The 22,429-nt window shown below is 41.3% G+C and overlaps 1 protein-coding gene across 1 annotated transcript in view; it reads left to right on the top strand.

Annotated features, from left to right (window-relative positions):
* ZSWIM5 (zinc finger SWIM-type containing 5) overlaps positions 1 to 22,429 on the top strand; it is a 144,950-nt gene that overhangs the window by 90,664 nt on the left and 31,857 nt on the right. The window contains exons 2-4 of the mRNA XM_058680379.1: positions 9,447 to 9,803; positions 14,329 to 14,477; positions 16,098 to 16,248. Coding sequence (XP_058536362.1) covers positions 9,447 to 9,803; positions 14,329 to 14,477; positions 16,098 to 16,248 — 657 coding nt within the window. The remainder of the gene's footprint in view (positions 1 to 9,446; positions 9,804 to 14,328; positions 14,478 to 16,097; positions 16,249 to 22,429) is intronic.

The following is a 22,429-nucleotide window of genomic DNA, read 5'->3' as shown; positions in this document are numbered from 1 at the left end:
TGCCCGGTGTACTCTGGCCTCCCATTTGGCCTTGTATGAGCTGGTGAATGTTGCAGCCCGGCCCACCCCACAGCCTATTCAGGATGCACATTTGGGTGCTGCTGCCTTGCCCTGTCCAGTCTATGGCGGATCCCTTTACCTGTGATTGATGGCAGGCTCCTTGGTCACACCTAGCTTAGTCCATAACCACCTAAAAGTTAGGTTTACCAGTGGGGCCAAACTTTCTACAGGGTGTGGCCCACACATCCTGCACAGAGTCCACCCCAGGATAAGGTTCTAGAGTGCTAGTTAAAATTATGGACCTGCCTAATGTGACCAGTCTCCTGAACCAACATAATGTCAGGCAAAAAAATATCCTGCTAGACAATCCGGGGTTTATCTTTTGCATTATAGGTGTTCAAAGCTCAGCATTATTGAGTGATTAGAAGTTCTCCAAAAGAAGAGTTACTGGCGTTGGGAATCTTTCAGAACCCAGAAACAGTGGGGTCACCCTAGAGCTATCTAAGCAGCAATTTGGACATCCATTACCCAGAGCTTCCCGGCCGGGCAGCCAGCAGGCAAAGCCTGGCACCACATGGTGCACTGGCCGCCCTGGATGAGGCAGAGGACTCGTTCACTGCCTTGTGGCAGTGTCTTTGGCGTGAGCCCCCAGCATTGGGTCCGACGCGGCAGGGGCACCCCCCACAGCCGCCACACTGTGAGGAGCGGCAGTTGCCCCCGAATCCCAAGGCCCTAACCCCTCCCAAACTCACCTAGCTGCCAGATATTAGCAGCTGGGTGGAGCTAGGAATTTTAAGCCAGTTCCCAAGTTCCCTCATGGCGCACTTACCCTGAGGAATGAGCTCTCTTGGGTCCTGGATGAGGCCGAGGACTCGTTCACTGCCTTGCGGCAGTGTCTTTGGCATGAGCCCCCAGCATTGGGTCCGACCCGGCAGGGGCACCCCCAAAACATCAATCTTTATTGAGTGCCTTTTCTGTCTTTTTTAAAAATTTTATTTTATGATGTAATTGCATAGGCTTTGGAATTTTCCCTCTCCCCTGTCGAAGTCCCCTCCCTCCACTGATTTCCCCTATATGATTATAATTGTATAGTCCTTCATAAATAAATCTTTTAAAAATAAAATAGAGAAATGTTATCTTGGAAATAAATGTAGCTGTTAGAAACTTGTTCTCTGCATCTATAACTGTTAAGTTCAAATCCTAGCCCTACCTCTATTCCTTTACCAATCGAATAAGGATAATAATTGTGTTGAACATAATTTTGTCATTAGGATTAAACAACATAATATATGTAAAACATGCATAGTACATAGTTAGTGCTTATTAAAAACTAATTAAAATGGGCCCGGCAGCGTGGCCTAGCGGCTAAAGTCTTCGCCTTGAAAGCCCCGGGATCCCATATGGGCACCGGTTCTAATCCCAGCAGCTCCACTTCCCATCCAGCTCCCTGCTTGTGGCCTGGGAAAGCAGTTGAGCACGGCCCAAAGCTTTGGGACACTGCACCCGCGTGGGGGACCCGGAAGAGGTTCCAGGTTCCCGGCATCGGATTGGCGTGCATCGGCCCGTTGCGGCTCACTTGGGGAGTGAATCATCGGACGGAAGATCTTCCTCTCTGTCTCTCCTCCTCTGCGTATATCTGGCTGTAACAAAAAAATGAATAAATCTTTAAAAAAAACTAGTTAAAATTATTCCTTTTTTGATGAGGAAAAGCAGTTGGCTGTATTCACGAAGTACAACAATTTTAAATGTTGGGGTTTTTTTCTAGTTTTCAAAGCCTAAGATGTTTCAGAATGTAAAACTATGGTCACATTAATTTCTGCAATTAAACTGGCCAAATCATGTAACTTCTCTGAGCTTCTTTCTTGTCTATTAAATGATTATCTCTTATTCTAGTTAAAAACTCTTATATATTAGAATTCAAGTTCCATAGGTTTAAATGGTTAGTCTTCTTCATTTAATATGATTCTGTTCAACAATTGAAGTACCAGGTAATTTCATATGGGGATGATATTTGAATTAACATTTGAGTTAGGGCCCGGCGGCGTGGCCTAGCGGCTGAAGTCCTTGCCTTGAACACGCCCCAGGATCCCATATGGGCGCCGGTTCTAATCCCGGCAACTCCACTTCCCATCCAGCTCCCTGCCTGTGGCCTGGGAAAGCAGTCGAGGACGGCCCAAAGATTTGGGACCCTGCACCCGCGTGGGAGACCTGGAGGAAATTCCTGGCTCCTGGCTTCGGATCAGCACAGCGCCAGCCATTGCGGTCACTTGGGGAGTAAATCATAGGATGGAAGATCTTCCTCTCTGTCTCTCCTCCTCTCTGTATATCTGACTTTGTAATGAAAATGAATAAATCCTAAAAAATAAATTTGAGTTAGCCATGAGGAACACTGCATTTCATTCTTTGAAAAAGAGAATTTCAGGTTTGGCATCATGGCATATCAGGTTAAGCTACTGCTTGTTACGTCAGCATTCCCTATGGGTGCCCATTCAAATCCTGGCTCCCCCGTTAGGAATGGGGCAACTCATTCCCTGATGCACCTGAAAAAGCAACAGAAGATGCTGTAGGCTTCTGCATGCGCATGGGAGACCAGGAAAAAGCTCCTGACTCCTGGTTTTCTATTTGTGGAGTGAAACAGCAAATGAAAGATCTCCCTCCTTCCCTTCTCTCTCTCTCTGCCTCTCTCTCCCTAACTGTAACTTTTTTCCAAAGATTTATTTTATTTTAATTTGAAAGACAGAGTTACAGGGAGAAGGTGAGGCAGAAAGAGGAGGGAGAGACAACTAGAGGTCTTCCATTTGCTGGTTTGCTCCCCAAATGGTCTCAGCAATTGGGGTGAGCTGATCCAAATCTAGGAGCAAAGAGCTTTTTCTGAGTCTCCTACATGGGTGCAGTGGCTCAAAGACTTGGACCATCCTCTGTTGCTTTCTCAGGACATAAGCAGGGAGCTAGAATGTAGAAGCCAGGACACAAACTGATACCCATACAGGATACTGGTACCATAGATGGAGGCTTAGCATACTGCACCTCAGTGCCTGCCCCTGTAACTCTGCCTTTCTAGTACATTTTTTTAAATTGTTATACATTTTTGTGTTTGTGTGTGAACCACAAATGGGAAAATAAGCTTGGTACCTTGTATTTAGTCCAGAGTTCAGCCTATGCCCTGGATTCTCCAGTTTAATGCTGGGAAAGAAAATTAAGTGAGCAGTTTCAATTAATTCCCATTTCTTTGTGTGCTGCCATTCAATTTTAAAAAGCAGAGAAATTAGAACTCTTTAGGCCATGAACAACTCGTGGATTTTTAACAATTTCTTGCTGATCTTGAGATTCTCATAGCGCTTGCCACGCATTTTTTAAGCTTGGAAAGGCACAGTTAGAGGATGGCATGCTGCTAGGGGATCAGCTCATAGCAGGCGTTTAATAGAAGGCTAACAATTTTTTTAGAGACTGAGGCAGTGTCAGAGCTATTGTGGTAGGTAATGGAAAAAAGCTGTGATATGATTTTATTCTTACATTTTTTTAGACCGTGTAGGGGTCAGCAGGTAGGAAAGCTCTCTTAAGCCATAGAATAGAAAGTGGAAATGAAACATCCTTTCCTTAAGGCAAGGCTTGCTTTGTTATTGTGGATTAGAAGAGAGTTGTGGGTGGGTGGTGGTGGTGGTTGAAAATGTACTTCTTACAAAGCTGAAGATGAGCTTCTTGAAAAGCCTTGGTGCTTTATTCAGGACCTGCTCAATGGTGAAGCACTTGAGCTTGTTTTTGCTTGTTTATTTTAGTCTTATAATGGAAGTGATAGCTGGTACGGAGGAAGGAAATACTGGTGTTGACTTTGATGGCCCACTCCGAGCTACTAGTGAAATGAACACTGGATGTTGCTTCCTTTCACCCCTGACCAATTCCTCCCCTTTCTGTCCACCCATAATTTTGAAGTGTGAACAGATACAACAAAAAAGAAGCTGTCCAGACCCTGAAGTTCTTGAGCATTTGAATATTTAATGTGTAGGAAGACTTCACAATATATGTGGGGAATTTCGTGTGCTTTAGGATGTGTGTATTTTAGGGAACTGTGGATGAAGGATAACAAAGTTGTTTTTCACAAGAGGTAGAAGCAGTTTTTGTGATCATTATCTCTGTTTTGTCAATTTTTTTTTAGAACTCACATATTAAAGCTAGCAAACTAACCACTTTACATGTTTTTCCCCTTTGTTTTAAGAATTATGTTTTGTAGATCAAAGAAAGTGGGTCAGAATTTTAAATAAAGAAGTAAAACCACCCCAATAGTCAGTGAACGTTGATGACTTCTAAAACTATTAAGGGAAAAACTGACAAGAAACTTTTTAATGTATGCATCAGGACAATAGAGCCCATTGACCAATCCTAACAGTATGAAGAGGAAAGCAGTCAAGCATTGTGTGTCTCCTGATGTAAAGCAAAAGGAAATATGTAATGAATGCTGTGAAATAAGTAATTTCAACAGAAAGTGTTGAGTCTGATCAGGTCTTCCCAGACAACTGTTATTTTTTTCAGTAAATAATTGGAGTGCCAGAGAAGAAGGTAAACTTGTATCTTAATAAGAGGCATCAACCAAATTAATTCTCTGGGCCTTCTTTGCATCCTGACTTGAGTAAATCTCTTGTTTGGGTTGTTTTGTTTTGCTTGTTTTTTGTTTGTTTGTTTTGTTTGTTTTTGTAATGAGAAAGATCAGATCTAAAATGCTAAACGGTAGTTATTTGATGTTAAGGAATTACACATAGTGATGTTTGTCAATGAAATAGTATGTTTTTTTAATTATTTATTATTTTTACTTCATTAATTACATTGTATTATGTGACACAGTTACATAGGTACTTGGGTTCTAATGAAATAGTATTTTTGGGATTTACTTCAGTATAATCTATGGTGAGGCATGAAAAGATACAAATGAAATGATTTGAACTTTGTGTTGCAAGTCATTGAAACTGAAGTCGTGAATACAGGGGGAGTCAAGCATACTGTATTTTCATGCAGTATTTTTATATATCTAAATAATACTGAATATGTAAGTGGACACATTTACTATCTAGCTAAAAGGGTTAAAATATTGAACGTCAAAACTCCTGAAGAAGGAGCCTGGTTAGTATTAATACATAAAGCTGATGGGCCCCAGCATTCACAGAGTTCAAATGAACGTGTGTGCACAAATGCCGTAAACCTTAGCTAAAGCCCCTAGGAAGCCAATTGTTATTAGCTTTTGCAAGATATTTTGTAGGTGGTTTCTCATTTGTTTAAAACTGAGAAAAAGCTGGAGTCTAAATTAATCCTTGACATTTTGTCTGTAACAGACTAACCTAGATGGTTCAAACTATTACCAGTGTTATAAAAACTGCAATTTTAGGGCCCGGCGCCATGGCCTAGCAGCTAAAGTCCTCACCCTGAACGCGCTAGGATCCCATATGGGCGCCAGTTCTAATCCCGAAAGCTCCACTTCCCATCCAGCTCCCTGCTTGGGGCCTGGGAAAGCAGTCAAGGACGGCCCAAAGCTTTGGGACCCTGCACCCGCGTGGGAGACCTGGAAGAGGCTCCTGGTCCCCAGCTGCGGATTGGCACTGCACCAGCTATTGTGGCCACTTGAGGAGTGAATCATCGGATGGAAGATCTTCCTCTCTGTCTCTCCTCTCTGTATATCTGACTTTGTAATAAAAATAAATAAATAAATCTTAAAAAAAAAAAAAAAGAAACTGTAATTTTAGTGCCAGCATTGTGGTACCAGCATGTTATATAGAATCTGGTTCTTGTCCCAGCTGCTGTATTTTTAATCCAACTCTCTATTAATGGCCTGGGAAAAATGGCCCAAGTGTTTGGGCCTCTGGGGCCCACGTGGGAGACCCAGATTAAGCTTCTGGGAGTGAATCTGTGAATGGAACTTTCTCTCTCTCTCTCTCTCTCTGCAACTCTGATTTCCTAAATAATTAAAAAAAAAATTAGACTGAAATTTTAGAAATATAATAAACATGAAAGTTATTTTCTAATATATTTAGTTATATATTTTATAGTTTATGATTTACTTAGTTAAATATGGTATTACCTGCTGTATAACATAAAGGCAGTGTGGTGGAATAGAGTATTTGGCTTTAGAGCCAGACTACCTGGACATGAATCCTGGCTCTGCCGTTTACTAGCAGAGGGACCTATAGCAAGTTACTGAACTGCGTTATTTCCTCATATAATGGAAATGAGTTTTCCAGAGGAACTTAAGCAGTAAATATGCATATATACACACACACATGCGCATATATGTAGATATGAAAGTACTTCAAAAAGTTCATGGTAAATGGAATTAAAAGATTAAGTTTATTTTGGTGTGAAAGATTTTGAAGCATTTCATACCAGAATTCTTCAAAACTTCATGAAAAAAAAGTGCACATGGATTTCAAAGTTTGTGCAACAGTGTAAACATCTACAAATTTAGTTTTCCCACAAACTTTTGAAAGTCCCCTCAGAAAGAGAGAGGGAATTTATTTTAGGGAATTAGCCTATATGATTGTGAGAACTGCCAGGAGTTAAATTTTTATAGGGCAGGAGACAAATTTTTAAGCAGGACCCGATGCTGTTGTCTTGAGGCAGAATTTCTTCTTTTTCACAGAAACTGTGGTTTTGTCATATAAGGTCTTTCAGTTGATTGGATGAGGCTGCCTCACATGATGGAGGATACTGTCCTTTAGAGGACATCGGCAAAAGAGCTGCACAGCAACACCTAGCTTAGTGTTTGTATAACTAAAACTTGAACCGGGCCTGGCGGCGTGGCCTAGCAGCTAAAGTCCTCACCTTGAATGCCCCAGGATCCCATATGGGCGCCGGTTCTAATCCCGGCAGCTCCACTTCCCATCCAGCTCCCTGCTTGTGGCCTGGGAAAGCAGTCGAGGACGGCCCAATGCATTGGGACCCTGCACCTGTGTGGGAGACCCGGAAGAGGTTCCTGGTTCCCGGCTTTGGATCGGCGCACACCGGCCGTTGTGGCTCACTTGGGGAGTGAAACATCGGATGGAAGATCTTCCTCTCTGTCTCTCCTCCTCTCTGTATATCCGACTTTGTAATAAAATAAATAAATCTTTAAAAAAAAAAACCTTGAACCTAGTCAAATTGATACACACAACTAACCATTATACAACACCCTCTGTGACTACCTAACTGAAAAATTAGATTAACTAATACATGTAAAGCACTTAGAATTGAGCCTAACACATATGATGCACTCACAAATGCCAGGAGAAGAAGCTTTACTGTGTAACATCAGCCAACATGTGTTAACTACCTGTAATCTGCAAAGTTCTGTGTCAAGCGTGGTAGGAGGGTCAGTGTTAGAATCATAATTTTTTTTAAAGATTTATTTATTTTATTACAAAGTCAGATATACAGAGAGAAGGAGAGACAGAGAGGAAGATCTTCCATCCGATGATTCACTCCCCAAGTGAGCCGCAACAGCCCGTGCTGCGCCGATCTGAAGCCGGAAACCAGGAACCTCTTCCAGGTCTCCCACGCAGGCGCAGGGTCCCAATGCATTGGGCCATCCTCGTCTGCTTTCCCAGGCCCCAAGCAGGGAGCTGGATGGGAAGTGGAGCTGCCGGGATTAGAACCGGCGCCCATATGGGATCCTGGGGCATTCAAGGTGAGGACTTTAGCCGCTAGGCCATGGCGCCGGGCCCTAGAATCATAATGTATATGCACTGGAGTGAACTCTAGAGATCGTCTAAGCCAGTCTCATCTTAAAAGCATGGAAGCTGTGGGGCAAGCATTATAGTGTAGCAGGTAAAGCTTCTGCCAAGAGCAATGCCATCTCATATGGGCACCTGTTCATGTCCACAACTCAGCTTCTGATCCAGTTTCCTGTTACTGGCCTGAGAAAAGCAGCGGAAGATGGCCCGAGTGTTTTGGTCCCTGCCACCCACATGGGACACTCTGATGAAATTTCTAGCTGGCCTAGTTCTAGCCATTGCAGTCATCTTGGCAGTGAAGTAACAGAAGAAAGATTAATTTATCTCTATCTCTATTTCTACTACTCTTCCTAAATTCTGACTCTGAAATAAATAAAATATTTTGTGGTTTGTTTTTTTAATATGGAAGCTAGAACATCATGATGCAGCAAGTTAAGCACCACCTCCCATATGAGTGTGAGCTTAGGTACGAACTGTTCCACTTCTGATCCAGCTCCCCACTGATACACCTGGGGAAAACAGCGGAAAGCAACCCCAGTGGAACTACAGGCTCCTGGCTTCAGCCCGGCTCAGCCTTGGCTGGTACAAGTGGGCATTTGGGGACTAAAGCTGTAGAAGGGAAATTAATCAATCAATCTCTCCCCCCCCCCCCGTTCTCCCTCCTTTTCAAATGAATAAATAACATTGCAAGATTTATTTATTTGAAAAGCAGAATGTCCAGAAAGAAATCTTCCGTCCTCTGGTTCAATCCCCAAATGGCTGCAATAGCCAGAAGTGGGCTGGTCTGAAGCCAGGAGCCAGGAGCTTCTTCTGGTCTCGCACTTGGGTTCAGGGGCAGGCACATTAACAGGAAACTGGATCGAAAGTGGTACAGCTGAGACTCAAACCAGTACATGCACAGGATGCAGGTTCCACAGCATCCTCTTTTTTTGTTAGCATCCCTGGTAGGCCTAGAAGTCCAGTACTTCAGGTCTCCTTTAACTTTTGTTGAATAATTGAATGATGATGAATACGAAGAAGAATCATTTAAAAATGGTAATAATAATATATAGAATGCATTTGGTTTTTTGGTTTAGTTGTACCTTAAAAATGCATTCTCTTTGCATTTCAAAATTATTATTCCTTGGTTCAGTTAAGGTATAAACAATACATACTCTCACTGCACCAAACTCTGCGTCTGTGTATTGGAAGGTTTCTTGTCTTTGGGGTGCTCCACATGGTCACATTTTAGAAGAGTATGTTTTAAGTAAGAAATATTGTCCTTGATTCCCTTTGTTGTTCCTTTATCCTGTCCTCATTGCATTCTTCTGGTTTGTGTTTTGCTTTTTGTTTTTGTTTTTTCCGTTTGCAAAATTCACCTTACTCAACTGTACTGATAAGGTTATTTGTGGACTTGTCTACCTACCAGCTAAAACTGAAAATCTACTACAGAAGTACTTAACTTGCTTGGAGTTTCTTATTAATCTTTTTAAGACTATGATGAAAGCTGTCCTCTTTAGAAAAATATAACAAGACACAAACCAAAGTTTTCAGGTTAATTGAGAAAGTTTATGGACTTCAGGATTAAGAACCCTTTCTAGATTGTGTGTTCCTTCAGAGCACTACTGATTTTCACTGCCTCTTGTGTTTATGACTGGACCAGTCAGTGTGTAGGAGATGCTCAGTAAATAGTTTCTAGGCTGATGAACTGAGATGCAAAATGTAACCCCTTTAACTACTGAATCGGTAAACACAATTTCTTCTTTGTTTCTCTAGGCTTCCATCTGAGTGGCACAGTAACTGAGCCCGCCACTGCTTCTGAACCAGCGGTAACTTATAAAGTTGCAATCAGTTTTGATCGATGCAAAATCACTTCAGTGACATGTGGCTGTGGGAACAAGGACATATTCTACTGTGCTCACGTGGTAGCACTCTCACTCTATAGGATCCGAAAACCAGACCAAGTCAAACTGCGTCTTCCTATCTCAGAAACCCTCTTTCAGATGAATAGAGACCAGCTCCAAAAGTTTATTCAGTATTTAATCACAGCACACCACACTGAAGTTCTTCCTACTGCACAGAAACTGGCAGATGAGATTTTGTCCTCCAACTCAGAAATCAACCAAGTGAACGGTAATTCAATCACATTTTTATCAATAAAAATGGTCTTTTTCACCACTCCTTTCAGCGAATCAACCTTTCCCCCTCTATTTTGCCTTTTATTTGCCTTTATTGCATGTTTAGACATTGAGATATTTCTGAGTTGTAATTACTTAACCTTACTCAGTTCATTTTGTCCAAATGATCAAGAGTTCTTAAAGCAACCCAATTTCCCCCTCATAAAAATTGTGGCATGGAATACTGGTAGCATTCTATTTCTTGACTTGAATGGTCATTATATAGTTATAACCATTATGTGATAATTCATCAATCTGTATACTTAATATTTATACACATTTTATACTTTACATTGTAGTAAAAATAGTAACTTAAAATTTTTGCATTGTATACATGGAGATATATATATATATATATATATGGGAAAAGATTGGAGGAAAATATACTATAGTAACAATGATAATGTGACTGAATTTTTATTCAATTTATTTGAATAAAGTTTATTTATTTTCTACTGATTGAATTTTAAGTGGGTTTAGTTATTCTTTAGTGTATTTGTTAAAATAGGTATATATAATAGAAATAATATATAAAATATATATTTTTTAAGATTTATTTATTTTTATTAGAAAGGCAGATATACAGAGAGGAGCAGAGACAGAGAGGAAGATCTTCCGTCCAATGGTTTACTCTCCAAGCAGCCACAATGGCTGGAGCTGAGCTAATGGAACACAGAAGCTTCTTCCGGGTCTCCCATGCGGGTGCAGAGTCCCAAGGCTTTAGGCCGTCCTCGATTGCTTTCCCAGGCCGCAAGCAGGGAGCTGGTTGGGAAGTGTGGCTACCAAGATTAGAACCAGCGCCCATATGAGATCCCGGCACATTCAAGGCGAGGACCTTAGCCGCTATGCTATTATGCCAGGCCCTATATTTATGTTTTTTACAAAGGTATTTAAGAGTGAAAAAATTAAGTCATCAGACTTAAGAATCCATTCAGGACAGGTCTTACACTCTCAAGGCTAATTTATTCTTTTTTAAAGATTTATTTATTTTTATATAAAAGATTTGTAGAGAGGAGAGACAGAGATCTTCCATTTGCTGGTACATTCCCCAAATAGCTGCAATGGCCAGAACTGAGCCAATCTGAAGCCAAGAGCCAGGAGCTGCTTCTCACTCTCATGTCGATGCAGGTGTTTAAGCACTGGGACCATCCTCTACTGTGTTCCTAGTCACATCAGCAGGGAGCTGGATGGGAAGTAGAACAGCAAGAATGCAAACCAGCACCCATATAGGATGCTGGCACTGTAGGCAGAGGCTTAACTTACTACACCACGGCAGTGGCCCAAGTCCAAAGTTTTCTACCTGTTGAGATACCATGTGTAAACTTTAGTTTCTCTATTTTAAAATTAGGTTAAATATACCATCACATAGAGTTGTTAGAAAGGTTCTTTGGAATCAATTCGACAAATATTTACTGAACATCTGCCATATGCCAGGCACTTTTTTACAAACATAACAGCAAACAAAATAGTTTCTGTCCTCAGAAAGCATACATTACATGAGACGTGTATCTGAAAAGCATTCTGGCTTGTAGAAGGCACTCAATACATAGTTATTAGCAAATATTTGTGGTAGGACATTCTGTTTTCCCACCTGAACTTTGTAAATATTTCTAATAAGATATAGTATTTTTCCACCTAAAACTTAAATCTACATGGTCAGTGAGACATGTATTGTTCCTTCTATAAATATTAACTCAATGTTCTTCTAATGAGCTAGGGACTTGGGACACTAAAAAATGCATCCCTATCCTTATAAAAGTTTCAGTTCAGTTGGAAATATATGAAAACGCACAATTCCAGTGTATAACAAAATGCAACTGAAGGATATTTGCCTTTGTGTGCTGAGCATATCAGCATAAGTTGGGGATATTTTGCAGGTGACAATGATATATGACTAGGGGATAAAAGCGAAACCCTCCTGCCTAGTGAACCAAGCATTTAATTGAACCTCAGCAATGTTGGCATCTCAGGTACTGATTTGAGAATGTGGCCCTGACTGTAAGCATGAGGCAGTTTTGTCCATGAGAACTGCTGGTTTTGAGCCAAAGAACAGATCAGAGGGAGCAGGAGGGAAGCCCAGGGAAAACCATAAGTGAAGTCATAAGGAAGTATGTCTGATGTTGGGAACATGGATTTCTGGCTGAAATATTGTGTAAATGAAGAGAAAATAAAGCTAGAAATTAAAGATAGGACCTGGAGCTGCAACAGTGGCTCAATTGGCTAATCCTCTACCTGCAAGCACCACATCCCATATGAGTGCTGGTTCATGTCTCGCCTGCTCCACTTCCCATCCACCTCTCTGAATTTTTGGGCACCTGCACCCACATAGAAAACCTGGAAGAAACTCCTGGTTCCTGTCTTCAGATCAACTCAGCTCCAGCCATTACAATAATTTGGGAAGTAAACTAGTGGATGGAATATCTTTCTCTGTATCCCTCCTCTCTGAAAATCTGCCTTCCCAATACAAATAAATATTTGTTTTTTTTTAAATAAGAAGAAAGGCCTTCAATACTAAGCTGAAGCATTTGGACTTAGTTTAGTAAAAACACTTCATCACTGAAGACTTTTCTTCAAATATTTTATTTTATTACACACACACACACACCCCTATATGCCACTATGCCTGTACTTTAGGAAGCAGCTTTATGATTAACATATTTTTTCTATGTAGTAAGAAGGGTTTTTTTTTTATTTTAAGATTATTTGAACACCAGAGAAACAGAAATGAGGAGACAGAAATATTCCGTCCACTGGCTCACTCCGCAGATGTTCACCACAGCTGGGGCTAGGCTATGCTAAAGCCAGGAGCTTGGAAATCCATCAGGGTTTCCTACCTGGCAGGCAGGAACCCAAGTACCTGGGCTTTCATCCACTACCTGCATGGTGGTGCCTCAACAGGAAACTGGATTGGAAGTATGGAGTGGCTGGAATTTGAACTCCTGTGTTCAAATTCAATTTGGGATTTTGATTTTGATTTGGGATACAATCATTCCAAGTTGTGGCTTAACCCACTATGTTACTACTCAGACCTCTAAATTTTGATTTGGGATACAATCATTCCAAGTTGTGGCTTAACCCACTATGTTACTACTCAGACCTCTAAATTTTCTCCCTTCCACACTGGAATTCCTGGATTTGATTCCCAGCACTAGCTCCTGACTCCAACTTCCTACCCATGCAGATCCTGAGAGGTGGCAGTGATGGCTCCAGCACTTGGGTTCCTGCTACCCATGTGGGAGACCTGGATGGCATTCTGGGCTCTCAGCTTCAGCCATAGGCCAAACCTAGCTTTTGTAAGCATTTAAGGATGAACTAGCAGATTGGAGTCCCCTTCAGTCTGTCTCTTTGCTTCCCAAATTTAAAAAACTTTTTTTCTTTAAAAAATAATAATATGTGCACTTTGAGGCATATTTGAATTCCATAGAAAACAAAAGAACAAAATAAATGCCATCCTTCTAACAAAAAAAGTATACATACACTACAATTTTCATTTTGTATACTGAACGTTTAGAGGAATGACACACACAGATTCTCTTACTGCATTCTCTGAACACAACACAAAATGCTTCTGTAACCAGATATGTGAAGATTTTCCCCATGTACCGAGAGGATAATCAGTCCTACAGAGGACCCCAGCTGGATAGCCTCTAATTCACCTCTGATTCTGTCTACCTGCAGATAGCATCAGACCCCAGGCTGAGAGCTCAATTCCACAGTACTACCACCAACGTCTGATGCCAGTTGCAATCTCTAGGTGGTTTTATCTAGGCTTCTGACCAGCCTACTGTAAATCAAGGTTCCCACACCGGCTCTCTGGGTTTGATTAATGTGCTGGCATGACTCACAGTATTTTACTTCTTTTACCATAAAGGTTCTTATAAAGAATGCAGATGAAGAAATACACACAGTAAGGAAGTGTTAAGGGGCATTGAGCTTTTGTGTCCTCTCTAGGCATACCACCTTCCAAGAACCTCTGCATGTTCTCCTCTCTTTTATCCATCCCTTTGGTGTTTCATGGAAGCTTCATTACCTATGAATGGTTGACTAAATCATTGGTCATTGGGGAATAGCTTAACCTTCTGCCACTCTGCTCTCCCCAGCAGTTGGAGGGTAAGTTCTAGCTTCTAGCCCTGCACTGGTGCCCAGCCAGTCAACAAAAAGATACATCAATTTGAAGATTTCAAGGATTTTAGGAGTTATGTGCCAGAAAACCAAATAGACAAGTAAAGACCAAATAGACAAATATATTTCACACTGTCACGTCTGTGTTTCCCTCTAGGCTTTTTCTTTCCAACCTCAGGAGAGGATACAACTGAGACTTAGTGAGCATGAAGTTAGCATTAGATTTTTGGTACTTATTTAGGTCCACACAGTTGACAGGAACCACAGTAACACAGAATAAACCTAGAGTAAATTTGGATGTTCTCATAAAATGCTCCTACAACTCAGGGGACTCATTACACGCTTCCTGTTTCTCACAGGTGCCCCTGACCCCACGGCTGGGGCTAGCATTGACGATGAGAACTGTTGGCATTTGGACGAAGAACAGGTGAAAGAACAAGTGAAACTGTTTCTCTCTCAGGGGGGTTACTATGGCTCTGGAAAACAGCTCAACTCGATGTTTGCCAAGGTAAGATGTGAAAAATTATTTTTTTAAAGAAATGTTCTCAAGTAAAATGGAATCATCACAATTTTTCAATATTGCATTATACTAACTAAACCTCGTTACACTGAGTGCTTGAAACCTGCTGAGAGGAGCTGATCAGAGCTGGCTTAAAGAGAGAGCATCCAGGGAGCCCTGCTCCCTCAACCTGGTAGTCCTTCTATTGCTTCTGCTCTGGTCTCCAAGTAAATTGGCATTGCTGGGAGATTTAGCAAGGAAACTACCTTCTCTGCTTTGAAACAAATGTTACCCAGCTAATCCTTGGGGACTGGCTTCAAAAGTGTCCTTAAAGAGACAGTATTTTGAAACTGGACAATCTCACATAAGTCTTCCTTACTCTCCTGCCTGCCCCCTAACATCATTAGTGACATAATTCACATACTGTATAATTCACCCATTTAAAGTAAATACTCATTTAGCGGTATTTAAGGTATATAATTCAAATATATGCAGCCATCTGCACAATCAACTTTAGAGCATTTTCATCATCTGAAAAAGATATTCTTTTAAGGTTTATCACTTTATCCTTTATCACATCCCTCTCCCTGGTCCTGAACAATCACTCATCTACTTTCTGTGGATTTCTCTATTTTAGACTTTTGGATGAATGGGATAATGTAGTTGGTAGTCTTTTCTGACTGGCTGCTTGCATTTAGGATAAGGTACTAAAGGTTCATCTGTGTTATCACATAAATTAGTATGTAATTTCATTCATTCTCATGGCTGCATACTAGTCCATTGTATGGATACTCCATATTCACCTGTTCATGGACATTTAGGTTGTTTTTGCCTTTTGACTGTTATGAGTAATACTATTAAAAACATTCTTTAAGATTTACTTATTGGGACCAACATTGTGGCATAGCAGATGAGGCCACGGTCTACAATGTCAGCATTCCATAAAAGCACTGTTACGAGAGCCAGCTGCTCCACTTCTGTGCCAGCTCCCTGCTGATTACCTGGGAAAGCAGCAGAAGATGTCCCCCAAGTGCATTGGCCCCTGAACCCACATGGGAGAGCCAGAATCCCTGGCTTCCTGACTTTGGCCTGTCAGAACCCTGACTATCTCAGCCATTTACGGAGTGAAGCAGTGGGAGGAAAAGATCTCTCAATCTCTGTCTGTCTGTATCTCTCTCTCTCTAACTCTGGCTTTCAAATAAATTTAAAAATTTAACAAAAAAGATTAATATATGTAGTTGAAAGGTAGATTTACAGAGAGAGGGGAGATGGAATGCCATGGTCGTAGGCAATGGCTTGACTTTTTGCTACACTATAATACTGTCCCCTATAAATATTCTTGTGCATGTTTCTCTCTTGGAGAATTGTGGAGTCTGTTTAATTGTGGATAACTGTTTAACCTTTTGAAGAGCTATCAAACTGTTTTCCAACATGATTGTATCATTTTACATTCCCACCAACAGGTTCTGATTTCTTTACATACTGGCCAACACTTGTTACTCTCTGCCCTTTTTGATTAAGGATATGAAGTAGTATCTTACTGTTGTGCTTAGATGCTTTCTCTCCTAGCCCTCCTCACCTTCCTTTATGTTGTACAATCACCAATCTTATTCACACCTTTTGTGTCAGGTTCGAGAGATGCTGCGAATGAGAGATTCCAATGGAGCCAGAATGCTGACACTTATAACCGAACAGTTTATGGCCGACCCACGACTCACTCTTTGGCGACAACAAGGAACAAGCATGACAGACAAGTGCAGGCAGCTCTGGGATGAGCTAGGTAAGTCCTCATCTCTCGCAGAAGTACTACATCTTACCAGCTTGTCCTGAGGCAACAGCATGAGTGAGCATAGATCTTGCTAAATCCAGCTGGTGAAAGATCGAGCATCTACAGGGGCCAAGAAGAGTAATTCTGAGTTCATTCTTGTTGCTTCTACAGCATTGTGCTTCGTTATGGACATCAGTATTCTGTTCCAGGTATTGGGAGCCTTCGCTTGGCTTCTGTTGTGTGCTACTAGCCTCGCTCTCCACATAGTCACCAGCTCATTTTTGTTTCTTTCCTTGAGTCTTAGCTTCTTTATCACTCCTAATCAGATTTCTTAAACACATGACGGTTTCCAAGACTTGGACCTACTATTCGTCCTCTACACTCACTCACTAGTAACTTAAAAGAAAAAACTATGTTGGCGTAAGTGCTTACTTAGTGGTAATCTCAAACTTTCCTTCTTTCCACTAGTCTGAGTTCTGATCCCTAATTAGTAGCTTTCCATCGACCATTTCAACTGAGAAATCCAAAATGAACTCTTTTGCAGAGAAGGTGGTAGTGGCACCACTTCCTAACTCTACCAGATGTGCTGTAGAACATCTGGGTTTTTTTTTCTTTCCCTATATTCAATCAAATTTTATTTGATTCTTTGACCTTTAGGATGCAATCGAGTGTCCATTCACACTTTTTGTTTCCCATCACCACTAGTGTGGTTGGAAGCCTTAGGCATTTTAGGTTAGATTAGAAATGTGGCTTCCTGAATGGCCTTTCTGTTCTAGATTCTCCCCCCACTGTGACAGCCCGCTTTGATCGTTAATTCTCCTGATCTGAGGCCGGTTCAAGGCCAGTTTTGCCATGTTAACACTCAACTCTTCTCCTTACTCTCAGACACTTTCATACCCTGAACTCACCATCCAACCATTTTGCATTATACAGAAAATTTTTTTTTAATATTCTAAAAATTTTATCATGGTTCTCCATGTGTACTGCACCCCAGAAAGCAACAGCAGACTTTCCACTCATCTAAAATGATGTCAGTAGCTTGGAATTGTAGCGAGTTCTCCTAGACTAAAACATAGATCTTAGAGTCTTAAGCATGAGAGCCTGAGGAGTTGATCATTTGGAGTGTGGTGAGCCTGGGTTTTGGTTTAGGTGCTTATGTCTTTAGGGGCACTAAAGGCTTTGGAGTTGTCAACAATAAGGAATAGCTGCATTTTTCAGTGTTATGTTCCAGTCTTTGTGTTAAATATTGTTCTCAACATTGTTTCATTTAGTTCTCATAATAACCATATGAAATATTTTGTGTATTTGTTACAAAGAAACACATTTGGTTAAGTTTGATAACAGAATAACGTCTTGCGGAAGATTATCTCTACCAATGCTGAAGTGTGGGAGTAATATCTTTCTAGCTCCTTATCCAGCTAGTTACAACTGTGTTCTGAGGTCACATAACACAAAACATAGAGCTTAGGAACCACTTCTGGACTCTTTTCTCAAAAGAATTTGTAGGCATGGGTTCCTCCCCAGGGACTCCCTTACTTGTTAGCAACTCCAGAGTTTTAGAAGAGAAACTAAGCTCTGGGGGCCAGTGCTGTGGGCGCTGGTTTGACTCTCAGCTGTTCCACTTCCAGTCTTGCTTCCGATTCAGCTTCTTGGTAATGGCCAGAAAGCAGCAGAGAATGACTCAAATGTTTGGGACATTGCACCTATGTGGAAACCTGGAAGAAGCTCCAGGCTCCTGGCTTCAGCAAGGCCCAACCTTGACCATTGCAGCCATTTGGGCAGTGAATCAGAAGATTGATCTCTCAGCCTCTCTGTCTTTCTGCTCTAACTATGCCTTACAAATAAATAAGTAAATTTTTTTTTAAGTGAAACTAAGCTCAGGAGAGTTAATTTCTTTAGGGTAACCAGCTCCCACACTGAAACCCCAGTGAATGTGATTCTAAGTCAAACATGTTAACTTCCTTAATTCTGTATTGCTTTGTTTTTTGGGTTTTTTTAAGTTTGTACTCAAGTTTGGCTTCTTGTGTCAGTCGGTTTCATAGGCAGGATGAATGTCTTTAGAGTTATTTCTGCACCAATCACCAAATTATGCTGTGGATTTGGGCTCGGCCTTTTGGACATGTAGATGAGAATAAGTGAACAGAGGTGACTCCCAGGATGCTTAAAGCTTTTGTCATATACTTGTGTTTGTTATGAAAAACTTCTGACATTGTCATATCTAAGAAGTTGAAGCATCAACCTTCCAAGAAACCCTCATCATTCTAAGATACTGACTCAGATCTCTCAGAGTCACCTGGAGTATCTGTTTAAACAGATCACAATTTGTCAGTCAGTAGCTTTAGAGAGCTGGAGAGTTTGCATTTTTAACACATTGGTGAGAGATATATTAAGCTGGTCAAGAAGAAAATATAGGAGGCATCCGTGCGTCACCATGTTCTGTTTTCTACATCAAAACTAAGCCTCGTTGATCTTTAGAGTTGGAGAGATGAATGAGATAATGTATATAAAGTACTAATACTTAACTGATAATACTAAATCAATGATAGCTATTATTGTACTAGACATAGAAGAATTATGTACAGTTTTAACTTATATAATAGATAGCTTTGCTTGGCATTCTTGATATTTTTTTACTTGGAAAAATATGCTTTCAAAGCTCAATGAATGCTGCTCTTTGCAGACAGCCGCAAGATTTTTACTTTATTTATTTATTTATTTATTTATTTATTTTTCTTAAAACCTTGGAAATGTGGGCCCAGCTCATAGCCTAGAGGCTAGCTCCTTCCCTTGAATGCACCAGGATCCCATGTTCTAATCCCGGCTGCTCCACTTCCCGTACAGCCCCCTGCTTGTGGTATCAGAGAGCAGGAGAGGATGGCCCAAGGCCTTGGGGTCCTGTACCCACGTGGGGGACCTGGAAAAAGCTCCTGGCTCCTGGCTTTGGATGGGCTTAGCTCTGGCTGTTGCGGCTACTTGGGAAGTGAACTAGAGGACGGAAGATTTTGTCTCTGTATCTCCTCTGCGTGTCTGCCTTCACAATAAAAATTTAAAAATAAATAAATCTCTAAAATCTTGGAAATGTGATCATCTCTGGGTGTTTTTGAAACAAATTCATAAGGACTAATTAATAGTACAGAAAACTCATTTTTATCTTACTGGTGAGATTGTTTATACTTGCTTTCTAGGTATCTCTTTTTTAATATCTACATGATTGGAAAATAGGAACAAGAGTTACAAGAGTTAGAACATCATTTTTTCTTATTGTTTTATGGTACCTTTGTATCTTTTTTTTTTTTTTTGAAAGAGAGAAAGAGAGTGACAGAGAGCTTCTGTCTGCTGGTTCATTCAAGCACTCACATAGCCGGGGCTGGATCAGATCAAAGCAAGAGCCTGGAATTCAATCCAGGCTCTTTTGTAGATAACAGAGACCCAGGTATCGAGTCAGAAGTCAAACTTGGACTTGAATTCAAACACTCTATTATGTGATGTGGCCTCAAAAGTAGCATCATAACCACTATCCCAAGCACTTGCTCCAGCATTTTGCTGCTTTACCTCTTGAGCCTTTCTCCACTCAACCAGTCTGTTTGCTATTCCTCTTATTGTATTATGTTTGCTGTTTCAAAGATCATCAGAGTACTGTTTACCAAATTGAATGGTTTCTTTTTGCTCCTCTTTTCTATTTGGGAAGAGCAAATATGAAAACCTTTTTCAGGGCCAGGCAGTAGGGCCTAGCAGCTAAAGTCCTCGCCTTGCACGCCCCAGGATCCCATATGGGCGCCAGTTCTAATCCCGGCAGCTCCACTTCCCATCCAGCTCCCTGCTTGTGGCCTGGGCAAGCAGTTGAGGACGGCCCAATGCGTTGGGACTCTGCACCCGTATGGGAGACCCAGAAGAGGTTCCAGGTTCCCGGCTTCAGGTCGGCACAGCACCGGCCATTGCAGCTCATTTGGGGAGTGAATCATGGGACGGAAGATCTTCCTCTCTGTCTCTCCTCCTCTCTGTATATCCGACTTTGTAATAAAAATAAATAAATAAATCTTTTAAAAAAAATGAAAAGCTTTTTCAGGGCCAGCAGCATGGTGTAGCATACTAATTATTTGCCTGCTACTGCCAGCATACCATATGAGCATTACCCAGTTGCTCCACTTCTGATCCACCTCTCTGCTTGTAGCCCTGGGAAAGCAATAGAGGGTAACCCAAAGCCTTGGACCCTTGCTGCCATGTGGGAGACCAGGAAGAAACTCCTGGCTCTTTGCTTCAGACCACTCAGATCCAACCATTTGGCCATTTCGGGGGTGAATGAGCAGATAGAAGATATTTCCCTGTGTGTTTCTCCTTTTCACTCTGTATAATCTGCCTTTCAAAAAAATAAATCTTGGGTGGGAAAAAAGAAAGTCTTTTTCTTCACTATAGATAAAATGTGCACTTCTTTTTTTTAAGATTTATTTCATTTTTATTTGAAAGACAAAGATATAAAGAGAAGCATAAACAGATAGATCTTGAGCTCTTCCACCTGCTGATTTTTTCCCCAAATGGTCACAATAGCCAGAGTTGGGTTTATCCAAAGCCAGAAGCCAGCAGCTTCTTCTGAGTCTCCCATGTGGGTGCAGGGTCCCAAGGCTTTGGGCCATCCTTCACTGTTTTCCCAGGCCATAAGCAGAGATCTAGATTGGAAGTGAAACAGCCCCGGGATATGAACTGGTACCTATATGGGATGTCAGTGCCGCAGGCAGAGGTCTCGCCTACTGTGCCATGGTGCTAACTCCAAAAGTATACTTCTTAATCTGCAGCAGACATTTGGCATAGTGACTAAGATGCTGCTTTGGATATCTACATCCCGTATCAGAGTGCCTGGATTTGAGCCCCAGTTCCACTTTCAATTCCAGCTTCCTGATACTGTACGCCATGGGAAGCAGAATGTGATGGCTTCAGTACTCGTGTCCCTTCCACTCATGTGGGAGACCTTGGTTGAATTCTGAGCTGTTAGCTTCATCCTGGCCTTAGCCTAGCTGCTGTGAGCATTTGAGAAGTGAACCAGAACAATCTATCTGCCTCTCCCTCTCTCTCTTTACCTTTCAAATAAATAGATGCAATTATTTAAAACTATAAAATAAATGCTACTAATTCTATAACCTCCTTAAGAGCCATTAATGTAGTTATTACATAGTATTAATTCTTTTTCATGGTGCATATTGAAAATTGAACTGAGTGCCTGGCGCCACAGCCTAGTGGCCAAAGTCTTCGCCTTGCATGCACCACCAAGATCCCATATGGGCACCGGTTCGTATCCTTGCTGCTCCACTTCCCATCCAGCTCCCTGCTTGTGGCCTAGGAAAGCAGTCAAGGACAGTCCACAGACTTGGGACCCTGCACCCACATGGGAGACCCAAAAGAAGCTCCTGGGTCCAGGCTTTGGGTCAGCTCAGCTCCAGCCATTGTGGCTATCTGGGGAATGAACCAGTGGATGGAAGATCTTCGTCTCTGTCTTCAGTAAATCTGATGTTCCAATAAAAATAAATAAGTATTTTGTAAAAGCTGCTTAAAAAAGGAAAAATAAAATTGAACTGAACCAATAAAAATCTTTATTTTCATTATCTAAAATAGAGACCAAGATGGCCTTTTAAAACTTTTCTATTTAAAAGATTAAAAATAATAAATAAAAGACAGAACAAAAACTTTTCTATTTGACTCTGAGAGGCTTTAAATAGTATCTGAATGTACCTCCATCCTTGGATATAGCTCCATCCCAAAGGATGTTTAAATTAAGCACTGTGGCCACTCTTATTGCTAGCTTGAGGTTGAATCATTATCTGGCAGAGCCACACAGCCAGCCTTGAAAAAAAAAGCAGGTTTCCTTGACAGGGAGGGTGAGGTGATCAAAAAAGCCAGTACTCACTTGCTACGTGGGATGTTATACTCTGCCGCAGTAACAGAGAAACTCCAAGGAAGTTATGGTTTTTGCCTTTTCAAAAAGATTTGTATATTTATTTGAAAAACATGGTGTCAGAAATAGGGGCTGGAAGAGATAGAAGAGCGAGGGAGGCGGGCGGGGAGTGGGTGGAGGCATCGTAGGAAAGAGCGAGCTTTTCTTCTGCTGATCCGTTCATTTCGCAGATGGTTGTAACAGACAGGGCTGGGTCAGGAACCAAATCCAGATCTCAGGGCCTGCAGAGTAGGCTAATCCTCTGCCTGT

This window comes from Ochotona princeps, chromosome 2 (genome assembly GCF_030435755.1).
Source record: "Ochotona princeps isolate mOchPri1 chromosome 2, mOchPri1.hap1, whole genome shotgun sequence".
Taxonomy (NCBI): domain Eukaryota; kingdom Metazoa; phylum Chordata; class Mammalia; order Lagomorpha; family Ochotonidae; genus Ochotona; species Ochotona princeps.
This window is presented reverse-complemented; position numbering and strand designations above follow the sequence as displayed.